At 38.6% G+C, this 18,302-nt stretch overlaps 1 protein-coding gene across 2 annotated transcripts in view; it reads right to left on the bottom strand.

The window, feature by feature from the left end:
* Positions 1–18,302, bottom strand: part of LOC1279430 (thrombospondin type-1 domain-containing protein 4) — a 92,765-nt gene that overhangs the window by 46,604 nt on the left and 27,859 nt on the right. For both annotated transcript variants that reach the window (XM_061655368.1, XM_061655367.1), the window contains 4 exons: positions 16,922–18,054; positions 3,914–4,004; positions 3,748–3,850; positions 3,527–3,684 (listed from right to left, as the gene is read on the bottom strand). In XM_061655368.1, coding sequence (XP_061511352.1) covers positions 3,527–3,684; positions 3,748–3,850; positions 3,914–4,004; positions 16,922–18,054 — 1,485 coding nt within the window. The remainder of the gene's footprint in view (positions 1–3,526; positions 3,685–3,747; positions 3,851–3,913; positions 4,005–16,921; positions 18,055–18,302) is intronic.

Here is an 18,302-nt window from a genome sequence, read left to right as displayed (position 1 = left end):
ACTAAATAAATAAATAAATAAATAAATAAATAAATAAATAAATAAATAAATAAATAAATAAATAAATAAATAAATAAATAAATAAATAAATAAATAAATAAATAAATAAATAAATAAATAAATAAATAAATAAATAAATAAATAAATAAATAAATAAATAAATAAATAAATAAATAAATAAATAAATAAATAAATAAATAAATAAATAAATAAATAAATAAATAAATAAATAAATAAATAAATAAATAAATAAATAAATAAATAAATAAATAAATAAATAAATAAATAGATAAATAAATCAATAAATATTTTCTCTTTTTTATTCTATGAATTGAATTACTGGTGTGAGTAGTTGCGGTTTTGGTCGCATATATTGGCTGCAAGATGCATGGAGTTGACAGTTTATGCAACATTGTTGCTGGCCAAATTCCACATTATTTATTCTTTCCCATAATGTCTGCAACAACAATTCGGTGAAATTCAATATGTTTGTTTGTTTTTTATCTGTTTGGTGGCAATCAAATTAAATGGACTGATAACTTCGAGAACATTCTACTAGAAACGGGACAAAAATTTGGCCATAAACTCGTATGTATGCTTGCATGTACCCATTATGTGTGCGCTACAGTGCGCTGCAAACTTCTGCAACATATTTCGCTTACTTAATATCAAACACTTAGGATAATTATAAATAATTGTTATCATTTCACACACCGTGTTTATTGTTTTACAATATCCAAAGTTTCCAAAAGGAATATTAGCTCATATAATTCTTCTAACCGTGTTGATGTTAGACTATGATCGTTCAATAGGACTCAATTTTGTTTCATAGCAGGATTATTGTTAGGAATGATTGATAATCCGTGTTTAGTCACTGATATACGTTTTACTGTCCAGAAGCTCACATCAACACTCTGTGTTCGTAGATATAACCGCCGGTCTGACGTCACAGTTTTTCGAGTGAGCGCGTAGCGAATGGCAAGTGCGATTGTTGTCACTCTTTTGTTTCATTGCGATGAGCGGTGTAGCACATGTCGTTCTCGTTCTCTCTTTCATGTTTCATTCGATCTGAAGAGAATCACTGAGCGTCAGATAGGCTGATAAGCTGAACGGTGAGCAAAGCCGTCATACTAATTCCGATCAGTTTGACTATACTATGTTCATGCCCAGGTTCAAAAAATCTCTGCGAATAACGCATTTTAAAATGTCTCTCGTATACTGCATCACTTTAATCGTTTGTAAATGTGAAACGTGTTTGTATCTAGACTTTTACTTAAACTTAAGACAATTCTTCACCCGTTTACGGTGTACGGAATAATAGTAAACAATAACGTCATTCGACGTAAAGAAAAAAAGCCTTTACGGTTGATAAATCGAGGCTAACGTACATTCGGTAACTATTATAATGATTTACGAACAAGTAATGCCATGTGAGACAAATTGATAGCTGATTCTTTTTTAAACAAGCTCTTTTAAATGGAGATGACCGATGTTCGTTGGGGCCGGTCGCGATATTAATGATTTCGTCAATCCATGTTACGATAACTAAATTTGCAAGAGTTCGACTGTATGGAATGGTCATACTAAAAGTACTAAACATCTTTGTACAGGTATTATTACGCTATTCGTATAGGTTTTTTCTTTCTATCAAAATCGGGCAAATCTTTTCGCGAACCAGATTGAATTTTGCCTCATACGGAACTTTGCCGACCGCTGTTTTATAACACCAGCCGGTATCGCGAATAAATGAACTCTTTTTAACAGTCGTTTAAAGTTCATTTTGGTTTAACCGAGTTCATTTGTTGTCCATTCCTGTTAAAATGAACGATCGTCAAAATAGTTAACCACTGCTCGATATCGCACATAGGCAATCACAAGGAAAAAATCGAGCATTGTAATTAAACGACTGTTCATTTGTATCGCATACGCTCTTTACGATCGTTTGTTTAACGACGGCATAGGACCAGTCGTTAAAATTAGTAAATGAACTCAGTGCGTTCGCGATGCCAAATTCGAGCAATTTTTAACGACTGTTAATTTTCAACCATTTATTTCGCGATACCGGCTAAAGTAAAAAGGATTGATGCGTTTTCCATCATCGGTTAGTAAACAGTCAGTTTATTCAAATTAATTAGGGAAAGTTAAAGCGCTTCATACGTTTGGTTGTTAAACACACCCAAAGCGGTACGTTCTGAATTATGCTTACAGAAACCAAATTTAATTTATTCTAGTAAAATAAAGTATCACAAGTTTCCGAGCAAACCGCTATAGCAAGTCGGTAAGCAATCAGCTTTTTTTCGCGCAATCGTGTCCTCGCCAATGTGTTCGATTCAATCTTTTGACCAGTAATAGGTAAATTATTCTAAGCTCTATTTTGATTGAGACAACTATTGACAAATTGGCTGGAGGGCACGACTGAGCAGGTTGTTTACTGCAAGAACAATCATGCCAAGATTGGCGGTTCCTAGTGATCAGTGATAGTGATGAAAATGATCAACATTTTAAGGCGTTAACAATAAAAATAATTAAAACTTAGTTAACCAAGTTAACTAAGTTCAGCTGTTAGGAGAGATTAATTAAATTAATCACGTGTCGTAGATAGTATGTAGTAACTCCATGGGGACAGTTGCTATTCCTACTTCCAACCTTGCAGAAACCACCGCATGTAACACATTAAACTTTCGAGCAACAAAAATTCAAAGCACTGCTTCCGAAGCACGAGACATTGTCCTACGTTCACATAGCTAAAAACTAAGAATCAGAATCATTGAAAACAAGCCATCAACCTTAGATACGCACCCGTTAAAACATTTTGTAAACCCTCACACGAGGAGGAAACTAAGTGAAGCGTATGTTTACATAACATCAATTGATAGAGTAAATTCAGTAATCAAACATCAAGAATATCAACTATGGCACGATATTTAAACACTAGCCTCAGAAAAGCATTAAACAGAATGTGAATGTAATTATATGTTTAACTAAGCCCTTTTCACAACAATATTGCACCACCTCCATCATCATTGCTTTTGTTTCTAACACTCTCTTTTTTCACTGCTCTAATCCAACGAATACGAACCCAAAGCGTCGCATTGTCGATTAAGACAGGGCAAACGGATTACAAATGAACTGCACAACCATAAAAGGTGTCACGCTCGTAAATTTGAAGAATGCGACCAAACCATAACTTAAATCGGTTTTACGACCTTTCCCATCCGATAACAGCTCCTCTTAATGTACACCACAACAAAGTAAACAGATCCTTGTCATTTCAAGCGTGCAGCGCAATGGCACTTTGTTGTGGGAAAACTGATTTTTTACATCGTACCACAAATTTGCAACAAAAAAAACCAAACATCTGATAAGGACAAACCATTCGCCAACGAAAATGACTCACAATGGTATGGAGACCACACATACTTGCATTCACTTTTGAAACATTTTTGCATTCACGGTTTGTCTTCAGGTTGTATGATAAAAAACAATGTAAAGCGAAAAATTAAAGTATCAAACGTGCAACACATACCTTGCACAGCCCTTCGACACATATGCCACGGCCACTGTTATTACGGCGAAAGTATTCGGTGGGTTTCGAGCAAGGCGTTCCATCGATGACCGTTTTATTGAGCGTAGCAAAGTAACGCATGCCGATTGGTTTGCAGTTTAACTCACACTCGGCATCCTCTGGAAAGAGTAAGTATTGTGTTAATAACATCGAACGCTATTTGTCGTGCAGATTATAAATACCTTTGACGAAAGCTTCCCAAATGTAGCGCTTGTCCTGAAACGTTTGACTGTTGAAGCTCGCACACTGTTGCTCACGGAAATCTCCATCGGTTGTGGGACAGTCCTAGAATAATTGATTAATGTATGTGTCTTGTTCAATGTTTGTACGAAGCTGCAAGTAGCATACCTGTTCATTGCATAAATGATACCTCTTAATTATCCCAATACACTCAAAGCTTTCAACGGCTGGCTTTGAGCTTTTTTTGCCATTGATGTATCTAAGAAAGAGGAATAAAAAAATGACAGAAAAAAATAATTCACTATTATTGTAAGGTAAGGTATTTCAATATTTTAAGTGGTATTGTGTCTTAAAATGTTCAGTATCAATACTTCATAACATGTAATCAAAACAATGTAAACTAATGTAACAGTTTTAGGTTCAACTCGAGAAGCAGGTAGAATGAAAATACAAGCACAAAACGTACATTCCTGCTGCAAATAAATGCAGTCACGGAGTTATGGTAATCGCATTGTACCGGTGTTGCATTATAATTGTAAATGGCTTTGTTTTGTAATCTTGTTTCAGTAGTTGGAATTGTTTTCCGCGTCTGCTTTCCCTAGTAGTCGATTATTTCCCCTAGTGACTCAACGTGAACACGCGTTCAATCAATACATGATGCACCAATACCAGTTGATCAGTCAACAAACATGAGAGTAATATATTCAATGCATTTATATTGCTACGATACCCTTCAATTGATGGCTGGTGATTGCTTTTCCACGAAACATGCTCAATGATTATCCAACATTTGGGAGTTTAATTGAACCCATCAGTTCCGCAGTAGAGCAAAGTTCTCCGAATGGTGTGCGAGTGTAATGGCAGGACGAATTGGACGAATCAACCATGTAAATGACCAGTAACATTCTAATGCTGCTGCTGTGCTGGCCAGCGCATCAATCAATGTCTTGTCGGATTGGTTCGTGCTTGCCTTCGCGATGCTGTAAATTGGTGAGGAAAAGTGCGCTCCAAATGAACACTACCCTATCACAAAACGCGCAGCAAAAGGCGGAAAATCACCTCACACTTGCTTGCCTGGCAGTGGCAGCGATGTGACTAAATTGAATTATTTAATCTTTTACATGCAGCCACCATCTCGCACCGTTGCGATGGATCGGCCCTATCCGTAACAGTCCGTTGCTCGTTAATTCAGATGTCGTCTTCCATCGCGCTACGCCGCTGTGAGGATGAAAGAAGTCGAATGAAAACTGACAGCACCAACAAATCCGTCCGAACACAGAAGGAAGCTGGAAAGGGATAGCTCACACAGCTGAAGGCATGACCTCCGTGGATTGTGTTATGTTAATCAGCCACTGGTACCCACTGGTGGATCTTCTTCCAGTTCCAAATTTGAGGACCAAACTTCCCCGGTACCCTGTACCGTGAATTGCTGAATGTTACGAGATAAATGTGGTGTATCTTCTACTCGATACCGGGAAACCGTCCGAAAACTCGCGAACGCTCATAGTGGCTTTAGTTCACTGATGCAAAGATAGCAACGCCACAATGCGCTTCTCCTGGGCAATCAGCATCAACGATGAATGAGGGATACGTACCAGCACATTTCTTCCAATTCAATCTTTTAGAAGGCAATGGGTGGTTGAGGTAGAGTTTTAGGACCCATTATGAATGCTGCCGGTGGGAGGTACGTTTTTTGGGCATATCGCACGGATTTTCGCACCTTTGTCCGTAATGCCAGTGAACTGCATAATCAACGCCTCACGATTACACACCAAACCGGGCTGGTGCTGGCGGTCGGTACGTTACGACGGACAACTGCTGCGCGTCAGTTACAATTGTGCTTGACAAGATTGCCCCTGGCACCGGCTTGTCAAGGTAGTCAGTGCTGGGAATATGGTGAGAATTTTTATGCGGTATTCCGAAGACTCTATCATGAATGGATAAAGACTTTGGCGAAACTGTTCTCAGAGGTGCGCTAGTTTAACAAATTTTGGTTATTGTAAACATATTATGAAAAATATGGAGACACTCAGAATAATCTATTTAAATTAACAAGAAAATGCCCAATTTAGATACCAACAAATAGTCCGTTTTTACTTACTATCATAAATAATTCATTTCATATCTTCAAATATTTCAAAGAGTATTATTTTTTTTTCTTTTGGCTCAACGACCGTTGTCGGTCAAGGCATGCCTGTACCACTTGTGGGCTTGGCTTTCAGTAACTAATTGATTTCCCCCCATAGCAGGATAGTCAATCCTACGTATGGCGGCACGGTCTATTTGGGGATTGAACCCATGACGGGCATGTTGTTAAGTCGTACGAGTTGACGACTCTACTACAAGACCGGCTCGACTTCAAAGAGTATATTACCTAAAAATTATCTAAAAGAAGCAAATCATTTTTAATAGATTTAAGACAAATCATTAATTTTCTGAAAATGCTGAATAAGTTCTCATATACTGTACATCTCGCTTGCTCAAAAGTACGATCTACAATGCTAATTGCTTAATCAGTAAAAAATCTATGTTTTAAAACTGATAGCAGATCATTTCGATCAAACCACATCATAATACGAAGTTTGCATTAAAACTTTGGCAGTTGACTACTTTATGCTTGATCGTGTTAATCTTGTACGAGATTGCATCCAGTGCTTATCGGATCAGATTATTGAACGAAAAGTGTACAGGTATACACATTCTTTGGACGAATCAACCGCAGGAGACAAGCTACTTCCAGCGTAACTTCACTTAAAGCTGACCTTTCACAGCTAGAACGAGTGCTTCCCCTGCACATCATCACAAGATATACACCTTTACGGTAAACTGCTCCGGCTTAGGATGAATGCCGAAAGAAAACTCGCTCGAAGAAAAAGCGAATGCAATCTGGTCGTATACATTCATCTGTTGCCCGCTCCGAACCGTATCCTAACCGATTGCATTCCGCCATACTTACCAGAAGAGTAAGAGTGAAGAGGATCTGCTTTCGTGCTGAGATTTTGATAATCCGATTAAACACTGAACCAATTTTACTTGATCTCTCTGTCTCGCTTGCTTTCGTTTTTTTATAGGTTCAATGTTTGGATCCAAAATGTGTGTGTGTGTTCTTGAAAAGACATCTCAGTTCAAACATTTGAAACCAGCTATGAATACCGAAATGGAAAAGGCGAAATAAAAACAAGTATCAAGCCAGTGCCGGGAGTGGACGGTAAAACTCAATCGCCTTTGATAGTTTGGTGCAATTGTCAAGTAAGATTCCGTTTCGGCTCTGGTGCAATCGTTGACTGCACCAGAGAGATGACATTTTTAATGAATCCAATAAATTGTCGACCGTTGAAGCTGTAGTAGAAAAGGAAAACAGCTCTTGCAGATTCCATTTTCCTTCAAAACATTGCAAAGAGGGAACCACCGAGAAAAGACCCCAGCAGATTTGTTTCGTGTACGGGGCTCTTCCTTGCAGCAAAGAACATCGACTAGCGCTGCTGCACCGAAATATTGCCGAAGCGATAAAACCGTACGAAAAGATACAAGCGGCGCGCGCTCCAGTAGCAAGCGAGAAAAGGCAACGGAGTGGCATAATTAGATAAAAGTGGATTACAGTTTTCTCATCGTTATATTTCCATCGTCACTTGCCCGGAGCACGGGCGAACGGGTTGCACAAGTGCAGCCCATCGTCGCTTCGTGCGGATGAAAGACCTCGCGAACCAGCCAGACCCCGGCCGCCGTCGTCGCGAGTCGGAAAGGAGATCAAGTGCCTGTTTTTCGAAGCGAATTACAAACGTATTTTATCTACTTGTGACGGTGATGAATCAAAGCTTCTATCTACTCCATCGTCTCCCCATCGGTGCCGGTAACCATCATCGTTGAGCTAACACGCTGCACTGATACTTCCCGGTATGGGGAATGGAACCTCTTCAAGGGAGCTATTGTAATAGGCAGGGTGGCGAAGGAAAGTGTCTATTTAAGTTCGCCGTCAACGGAACAAATTTTCGGTTCTAGTGACCGAAGTCTAGAGAAACGAGCGCTGTAACAAGCACGACACAAGTACATACACTCTTGTAATGTCTTTTTGGGTGCGTGAAGTAGTCGTAGAAGTTGGCTTAGGTTTATTTCACTCATAACTTTTCCGTTCGAAATGCTGGGAAACTTCTTTCGTCCCTGTACAGTGCGTGGCTAGTGTAAGCATAAAACCCAAAGAACAGATAAAGAACGCGTGATAAAGAAAATACGAGCGACGGCATTATGCTTCTACGCGCTTTGAATAGCACGTCTTTATGCGCGTGAATTGCGAAGCTCTGAAAACTGGGAAAGAACTCAACTTTCTTAAATACGGTGTGTGGTCCGGTCCAGCAGCCTCGACTTGTGTCAGGATGCCGGTGACGGTACCTGGGGAGTGAGTACCTTTCCCGCGGCCCTCCATCACCATCATCTCGACGCAACACTCTGCCCCGGTGCTTCTCATTGTGTTAGCAGAACCGGAAGCCTGACGAATTCAGTGCGGAAGCGGAATCCATTTACGGGTTCCGCACTTATTCGCTCGGATAGAATTAAATGTTTTCTGTTGCACAAGGACTGTCGCTTCTCGGATGTGCGACACGAGAACTTTGCTAAATGGCACACTACACTACGTCACTGTCACCCCAGCCCCGTTGAAATGGGCGTAAATGTAAAAGTTGTGACACAAAGTTGTGGCAAATTTATGCAATGAAAAAGAAATAAAACCCCCTATCCAGCAAAAAAGAACCAGAGAGCATGCAATTGAGCTGGGGCTTAATTACAAGAATTCCGCAAGCACACTGGATGGACAATAGCAATTCCTGCTGGTAGCTTCCTACCTTAAGTGTGAGGGTAAAGTTTTAATTTCATAGAATACACAATTGTGAGGGATGTAATAGAAGCGAGATAGCGAACAAACAGAAATCATTTTATCCTTTTTGTTTCTACCGAATCATTGCTTGCCGATCCTTTTTGAACGGGGTGGCTTATTAGTTTATTCATTATAACAGCCTCTGTTGCAGGTAGGGTAAATGTACCAATAGTGGTGCAATTTGTGGTGGTACAGATGTATTTTAAAGGATTTAAAGTGTCAGAAACGACAATTTCTGAATATGTCAACACATAACAGTTGGAATGTGTTTTATCTTCGCAATCACAACCATTTTTACCATAAAACATCGAATTTACGAAAAAATACATATTTTTGTGATTGCTTCCTTGTACTTATAATGATGGTATGGTTCCTATAGTCGTCGTATTGTGTTCCTATAGTGGTGGCAAACAAAGATGCATCAAAAACGGTGTATAATATCAATGAAACTTAGTTTAGAAGCTGTTTTCGTATGAATAGCATGGATTATTGCCATAATAATGATATCTTTCGTAATTTGATCGTAAAAAATGTGTGAATTTGGTTGATGAAAATATTGACTGAAGTACTGAATAACACCTGTCGTCAATCCATACTCAGAAGAGTTTGCTTGATTTGAAGTCGATTTTTCACTCAGCCAGATAAGCGAATTTTGGCCTTTGTTTCATAAATTACTTACAGAAAACTAATTTTTGTTGCTTATTTTAATGAAAACAGTACGACATGTCAAAAATGTCGTCGAAAAAAATCTAAAATTAGCTGTTTTAATTGATTTTAGAACTAGGACCACTATAGGAACATGCCTGTTTGGTGTACCTATAATGGCACTATCGTAAATAACACCTAAAAATACGTAAATATGGTCAAAAGCCAATGAATTTGAATAAAACATTATAATTTGATAACAATTATGTTAAAAAACTAATAATTGCATTGTTATGTGGTCATTTAGAACGTTAACAAGAATATGAGTATCGTTATGAAATCCTAAGGATTTTGGAAAAATGTTGATACCTTTCACAAAATAATGGATTTTTCGGTCACTAAGAAACGGAATGGCCCAATTTCATTTTTAAATCCTTTGTAAAAGGCTAGAGAACATTTCACACTATCATAAAAAACTTAACTACTGTTAATTTATCGTATGAGACGCATTTTAGTGCAATACCACCACTATTGGTACTAGCACCACTATAGGTACGTTTACCCTATATGTATACAGGGAGTTTCAGGGGTTGTCATAATTTTGGGGCACTTTCTTGACTCTTTTTTACGGCAAGTTCACACTATGAGACGAGTAATGGACAATACGACACTCTTTTTTGACAAGCTTCCAATCCAATAGCAATTGCCAATGTGTTAATTGGAAAATTGCAGCTGCAATAGATGCAACTAAATTGGGGTTTGTACCTAGTTTTATATATCTTAGATTTCTATCAATATATTTCTTCTTCTAATTTGTGTAACGTTTATAGACGGGCATTTCGGTTGTTTTAAGTAAACGTGAGTGAAGCGTGTGAACGTGATTTCGGTTATTTCGTTCTTTTGCAAATAGGAATACCTGTAAATTCTGTGAATCGGTACAGTATTAGAAACTATAGATAGAACTACAGATTAATTCATTGGTCTGATCGCATGAAAAGCAAACCAATATTGACAATCTATCATTTCTATCTATCTATCAATCAATCTAAGCCAGTCTGGTGGTACAGCCGTGAACTCGTACGACTTAACAACAAATACCCGTCATAAGTTCAAGCCCCGAATAGACCGTGCCCCCATTCGTAGGACTGACAATCCTGCTATGTTTAACAATAAGTCACCGCGCGGCTACATGAGGTGAAATATACAGCGAAATGAACTATTTGACAGGCGAAATATCTGACTGGTACAGCAAAAGGGTAGGGGGAGACACAACATCCGCTTTCGAAATTCACTTAAAAATAATCGGGGCGAGTACCGGCTTCGAACGACGAAATCCGTTCGACGCTCATGAGAGAATGAGAATCATGAGATACAACTGTCAAGCATTTAAAGACGTTTATATCTACGATTTAAGGATAGTTATGTTTTGAATTTTGAATTTTTTTGCCGTTGGTATTGGATTTCATTCGATACATCATTATTGGATGGTTTGTTATCAATTATAAGGCAGCTTTATTCACTTTCTTGAAAAAAAAATATCTCTCTCTCTCTCTCTCTCTCTCTCTATATATATATATATATATATATATATATATATATATATATATATATATATATATATATATATATATATATATAATCTATTTTTTTATATAGATATATAGATATATATATATATATATATATATATATATATATATATATATATATATATATATATATATATATATATATATATATATATATATATATATATATATATATATATATATATATATATATATATATATATATAGATATTGTATTTAAAGAACTATATTATTATAGATATTTGTATGTATAGTTATATTCCGATAAATTTTATGTTTTTTATATACATTTTCAAAACTGATGAAAATTTATTTCATTGGAAATTGATCACAAAACATTTTTAAATGTTACATACCTCTAAGTTCAATTCACTTCAATCATTTAAAGCAAAATTTAAAGCAAAACGTTACATTGAAAACAACATTCGTTCCAAATCCGCAGCGCAAAACCTCGCGGATTTCTCCCCATACAAACGGGAACGTTCGACCCCGGCAGGTAGAACTCATTCTTTCGCGCGCTTCTTACAGTCTCTCAATGGTACGTTATTTTAAAACTGAGCGCCAAGTGAGCGCCTTCTGACAACCGCGGCGAACGGATCTCGTCGTTCGAAGCCCATAGTCGCCCCGAATATCTTCTTAAGCAGAACATTCCCTAATTGGAAGAAATTGTGAACTGTTGGCTAAAAATTGACGAAGTACTGGATATTGAAGTCATTCAATGGATTTAGTTACGATTTTTTGCACGTTATTTGTTTACACTGCACATCAGCTGGTTGCTGTGATGCTTTATCCGTCAGATATTTCGCCTGTCAAATAGTTCATTTCGCTGTATATTTCACCTCATGTAGCCGCGCGGTCACTGAAAAGCCAAGCTCACTTTCACTAGTGGGTACAGGCAGGCCTTGACCGACAACGGTTGTTGTGCCAAAGAAGAAGAAGAAGATCAATCTATCTATCACCCGGCAAAGCGATTCACACCAACAGTTTAACATCGGCTATTTCTTGATTTGTTTCGAAATTTTGTAAGTGTTGGAAGGGTTTTCTGTTTGATTATTTCAAAATAATCATGAATGTTTGCATTCATTTTTATGATTTCTTTTTTTCATTTTGGTGTATCGCAAGAACCATATAGTTCTTTTATTGTAAACCAGTTCATTCATTTTACGTGAACTAAATGAATCGTACGGTTCTGGATTTAGCACAGCTCTAGTAATGACCTACGCAGTCATGTCGGCTCATATAAGCTTTCGAGACAGCCGGATAGTCAGTCCATACTCCGAAGGGACGATCCAGATGAGGCTTGAACCCACGACGGAGATGCCGTTAAGTAGTTATTGCCGTCTCCTAGAATGGCTATCAAGGCATATAACGCATACCGTATATTCAAGGAGACGCTTATTACAGTCATTGTCACCTAATTATGGCTCTAAGGTATCAATTTTTAACAGTGCGCGTTTATTTTTGACTCTAACGCCAGGACTCCACAGAGCATAACACGGAGCGCAACATAACAACTGACAGCTGCCAAACGCTTGGGAAAGGAGGTTAAGCGTTTCATTAACTATCGGTCATCGCAGTAGGTTGGTAGCTTTTCAACGAAAAATTAGCGGCCTACTAAGGATATTCAAAACATGGTACCGGCAATAAAGCGTTTTATAAAGCGTTTAGCAGCTGTCAGTTGTTATGTTGCGCTCCGTGTTATGCTGTGTGGAGTCCTGGCGTAACGCACCTATTTTTGTCTGTAAGTCATCCATTTTTGACTCTTGTAGAAATTATGATACTTTTACAAGATATTTGAGCAGATTTTTGACAATTGTAGTGTTAAATCACATAAACACTACAAAAACCGTATACTTGTTTTTTGAGAAAAAATAATAAACTTTAGAAATTCTAAAATCATTGTTTACACCTGAAAATACATGCCAAGTTACGTGAGTTTTGCACCGCATACGAGAAAAAGTAGTACTGATGATTTTTATTTGTGAATGTTTTACTTCGTTGATAAATTAAAAACTCTCGTTGTGTACATTTTCGATTTTTTGTCTTAGATTTTACCAATTTTGCATAAAAAAAAATGTTTTGTTTATACAGTAATGAATATGAAAATGAAATGTTTATACAAGTAATGAATGAAATTAATGAAATCGAATAAAATTATTTATTGTTGTTAGAGTTGTCAACTTTTCATAAACCATATTTTTAAGTTTCGTGTAGAACACATGGAAATGAATAGCCGCGTTTCGACAAAACAAGCCCAATTTCAAGCCCAACCCTGTCAAAATCACCATTTCCCATGGCAACGTAAAATCGAGCAGAGTTCGGCGAAACTTTTTCGTGTAGTTTTTGCCATCCGCCATAGGCTGGAAGGCACGAATCTTTACTTGTTATATTTTAACTGGTACAAAGAAAACGAAGTATTTTGGTATTCATTATTTTTGGGATTCATGCGCACGGGAGAACATTCGTTTAAAGGTTTTTTTGGATTTCACATTCCATACGGTAAGTCCATACAAGTAAAAAAAAGTGTTAATGTGTCGTCATTTTCAAATCCACAGAAAAAGTGCTGTCAAAATAAAAAAAGGCATAACTTGAGGAAAGACTGTATTGCATTCGTTTAAGACAAGCTACCATCACCATGTGATTATAATTCCACTTTCCATGTCCTGTATAAGTCCATTAATCATCATCATAAGCTGCAGTTCATTAACACCAACTGCTTGTTGAAGCGTTATTAATATTACGAGGGGCTTTCTAATTGCAAACCAATGATAACAATAATAATAATAGATTGGTATAGGAAATTGTCCATAGTAGGTGTAGGAAGCTCTATGTTTCGAGCTAATTTCATTCTCTCGTGTAAAGATAAACACTTCATCTAGCCTTCCATTCCTACTCATTGAATAATCTCCTCAAATTCACATGCCCACTAAACCAAATACTGCGAATGGAAAGACGAGGGGATATTTTCGTGCCTTTCGTCCTCTATATGTGCTCCTTTCTACAACCTACTAAACCGAGCGGGAAATAATAAGGGTCTCCTATTAGCAAAACTTGCACATAGAGCAGCATAAGACTCTCTACACCATTGCCTTTTGTGGGAGTGGAAAGTTGGTGCATAATCAGAGTATGATTTGAATTCTATTACCGACAATAACCAATTTACCGACCACTACGGCACAACGACACCACATCGTTGGTGTCTCCAACGCGCAAAAGCGCTACAAACAAATTGCAGTCCTTGTTGAAAGTGCACAGCTAACATTGTGTTCCGCTGAACTTATGCCTGTACGGAGCAGAAGTGCTCTTTGCAAACTAGATACACTTAGCACGTGGATAGGAGAATGGAACATCACCCCGTGCAACAAAACCTGAAGTTATGTTGTATCCTGAACAACTCATTCAATTCAATCAATTCAATCGAAACCATTTTCAATTTTGATTGGTGTATTTATATCCCTCTATTACAACATAGTTTTGTGCGCATGATTGATACGATCGCTTATAATGATAAAGAGTGATTTGAGAGATGGAAAACAATAGAAAAGAATGATTTATCAAACCATTGAAAAGTTTAAAATGTTCCAATGAATGCTGCTACATTATAGGCAAAAAAAGCTGATATAAAAAAGGCATAACGCATGAAATGATGAATGTCTTGCGAATCATTTCCTTTTTCTTCACTTTACCAAACATCTTGTCCGGTGGCGATGTTTGGCTCGATTTGCATTGTTATTCAATCGAATTGTTCTAGGTTTACGGACGAGAGGTCCCATCGGAAATATGCACTCACGGTAAATGATTTACTATTTCACTGACTACCGATAACGACTTTGGGTTCGGCCCATTTTGACATTCAAAACTGTTGCACTAAAGAAAATTGAATGAAGTTCACGGTGCAAAGATGTTCATGATCGAGGTCACGACGATACGATCGGGTGGTTGACCCAGCAATGCATGGCAATATTTATAATAAATTGCGCTAGACGTAGAAGAGCCCCAGATGAAAGCTAATCCTCTTTAGTAAAATTCAGACGATGGCACTATGCTGACAAGCCCCTTGCCTAGGGTGGTTTATCTGCCGGCGAAAGAAAAACAATGAGTCAGTAACGTGCCTGGCGGGTTGATTTCACTACGGGAATGAAAATTCCCTGCGCGTCTCTATGCTTCGCGCTTTCTTCGTACGCTCTCTTCTCGACTCCCCTGAATTGTTCTTCTCCCGCAGCGGGCACAAGTTTGCGGCATTCATATCCTATTTGTAGCGGCGTCGCGCAGACGAAGGATTATTTATATTTTGCGATTTAATTTAATCAGTTGCCAAAAACTTGTTGCGCTCAACGTTCAACTGTGCGAGCTAGGACATTCACTACCGCTGGTCAAGGGGTGCGTTGCGGTAGGTGAGGATGATGATGAAGATTATGATGAAAATTGTATCGAGTTAGGGTACGAAGTGGGAGTGGAAAGGCCTATCCGGGCGAATTTGATGCAGAAAGTTTTCACACTTGTGTTTGCTTTTACGTTTTGGATTGTTATACTTTAGTTTTATTGTCTTTAATGGATGGGCAATGATTGAGAAATCTTTCGTTTGAGTTAGTTATTTTGATAAGCTGCGCAACGAGTCTCGAACAATCAGATTCCTTGAGGCAGATTCCTTAAAACTTAAAAGTTTTGTAGAGATGTATATATTTTTGAAATAATCCCTTTACACCATTTCTCGAATGTACTGCTCTATGCTTCTAGACAGCGCCGTACTATTCAAAGAATTTGAAACAATTTACCATCGAATGAAATCATCCGCACCAAATGTTGTCAGATGCTGAGACGTGCCACACTCAGTTCCACTCGCGTTCCATAATCTCGCCTTTGTTCCAGTACTTCTCATTCGCACTTTAATTAAATTCGCATTGCTCAGTCCCTCAAACTGGCAGCAATAAATGAGATAAACTTTCCGTTTTTATTACCTAATCCATGATTACGATGGATCGTTTCAGTGCTCATTTTCGGCGCAGTTCCGAAGCGAGGGAATTCCGCAGTCACGCAGTTTAGCGGTCGAGTTAAAGTGGTTTTATAATGCGCATCTGAACGGACTCGGATTCATGCCGAGCAATGGTCTCAATCGAGAGTATGCAGCACAGAACGCAAGCAAACTTTTCGTTGTATTAAATTTAATTAAAACTCCGATATCGAATCGATACCACTGAGAAACTACCGTGGGTCTGACGGTTTAGCGACTCATGGCAATTTAAGATGCAACAATACAGAATTGGTTCGGATGAGTTTATCGTAGCTTTTAATTAAAGGAATGTGAAAAAATATGCATATAAATAGAGAGAGATGATAAATATATAAGACAAGTTTGATTTCTTTCGCAAGAAAAGAGATGATTTATCATATTTTTGTCTAGAGAATATTAGTCAAAAAAATATCTGAGATAAGAAAATTTGAGTCGAAAAATTTGTCTCGATTAATCCTTGAAAGTTGTTTTTTTGTGTTTAAAGTCTAGACACGAGCAGTCTAAATCGTAGCAGTCGTCTAAACTTCAGATCAAAATTCGAGGACGAATTTAAAATACCCGTCATGGGTTCAAGCCCTGAATGGACCGTGCCCCCATAGGCAGGACTTACTATGCACACTAGTGGAATAGGCAGGCCTTAACCGACAGTGGTTGTTGTGCCAAAGAAGAAAAAAAAAATTAGTAGATCGTAGAAGAATGTAAACGATCTTTTATTTATATATTTTTTTTATGTTCGTCATTTACACTTGGTCTTGGCGGTTCTTTTTATTGTATTTAAATAATTCTAAACGTATTGCTCAAAACTGAAACATTTTCCTTTGAAACTGGCAAAATATCGTACTTGATCCGTTTCCCGCTATCGAACCAATTTTCGACATAGTAAAACGACAGTACACATAAACTAAAATTCATGTTTCATCAGTAACTAATACGGGCACACTATATTAAAGATTTGCATGCTTTAGAAAACACTTTCTTATTTGCAAAGCGGAAAAGGGAATCTATCTAAAAAATGGCCAACGATATACGGTACCATGATGGACAGAGAGTAAAACAGTACTTACTCTCGTTTCCAGCAGCTGCGAAACTGAGTCTTTACGCCTCCTCCACAGGATCTAGAACAAGCCGTCCAGTTGCTCCATGGGCCGAACAGATTTCGCACACTAACATTTGCCGAGGGAGGTCCCGATTCGAGCTGTAACGTGAGATTCTGCTCGTGATCAGCATTTCCGGTTAGATTTTCTTCTGTCGTTACTGTTGTTGTTGTTATCATAACGCCATTTTCCACTCCACCGGAAGATGCCTCACTCGAACGGACCACACCGTTTGGTTCGGCAGTTCCGCTCAAAAGTGCTCCTTCAGCAGCGTCCCTTGTCAATGGAATTCGATCTGATTTACGGTCAGTGGTTGCTACGTTTGTGGCTGCAACAACCAAACCGCTCGACAAATCATTATTTAGGGGATTTTCAGCGGTAGTATTGTGGCCATCGCCCACACTCAGGCTCTGCGCCAGAGTCCGGTTGCTCGATCCAACCGCGACATTAATTTTCTGAGCTTGCTCCTCCACTATGCTGGCGACTGTTGTAGCAGGAAACTCTCCAGCCCTCAGCCCAGTAACAGGCACTCGAACGTCCTGTGGTTCCTCTGGTGAGCTAACGGATGGAGCCATAATGTACACCAGAGGTTTCGGATCGCGTCTATGCGGGTGAGGCAGTTGTGCCGCCGATAAACTGTCCATTCTTCCACTGGCTTCGATTTCCTGTCGGTTGACATCTTGCGTAGAAACGACATCGTACCGGTAGCGTTCGGCGTCGTCTGTTAAAATTTCTTTTTCGTTGTGGGACGCTGCGTGCACGCGGTGAGGATGAAAATTCCAACGCTGCTGGTCATGCTGATGATGTTGATGATGCAGCCGATCCTGTTGCTTGCCGCTGGTGGGCGGGGCGGTATCGGTGCCGGAACCATTATTGACACCTTCGTGCCCATTACTGCCACCGTCAACTTCCGCTCCGTTACCAAAATGGGGAACGAACAAAATGTCATTCTCTGACAGCGGTTCGTTTTCGTTCTTGAATTTGATTAACTTTCGCATGTAGGTTGTCCGCTGAGTCGTTGCTACCAACGAGTCGGGAGGTGAATTCGGTGCGCTGACATTCGATCGCTTTGCGGCCCTTCTTTCGAGCCATTCTCGGTGTATCTGCAGTAGAAATAATAATGAAAAAACGAACAGAAAAAGGTTAGTGTGTTGCCACAACAGGAACGTGCGGCCAGAAAGATGCTTTCCAGGTGCACATCTTGGAGGATGAATCATAAGCAATAAGATCCACAGGATGGTTTGTTGACAGGATGAATGATTTGCACGACAGCATGCATTGTGCTCTCATTGATGTATGCATTAACAGATGTTGACGTACATGCTGCATTACGAATACATGTTTTTATATA

Source organism: Anopheles gambiae, chromosome 3 (genome assembly GCF_943734735.2).
Source record: "Anopheles gambiae chromosome 3, idAnoGambNW_F1_1, whole genome shotgun sequence".
Classification (NCBI taxonomy): Eukaryota; Metazoa; Arthropoda; class Insecta; order Diptera; family Culicidae; genus Anopheles; species Anopheles gambiae.
Note: the sequence above shows the minus strand (reverse complement) of the source record. Positions and strands in the feature narration are given on the sequence as shown.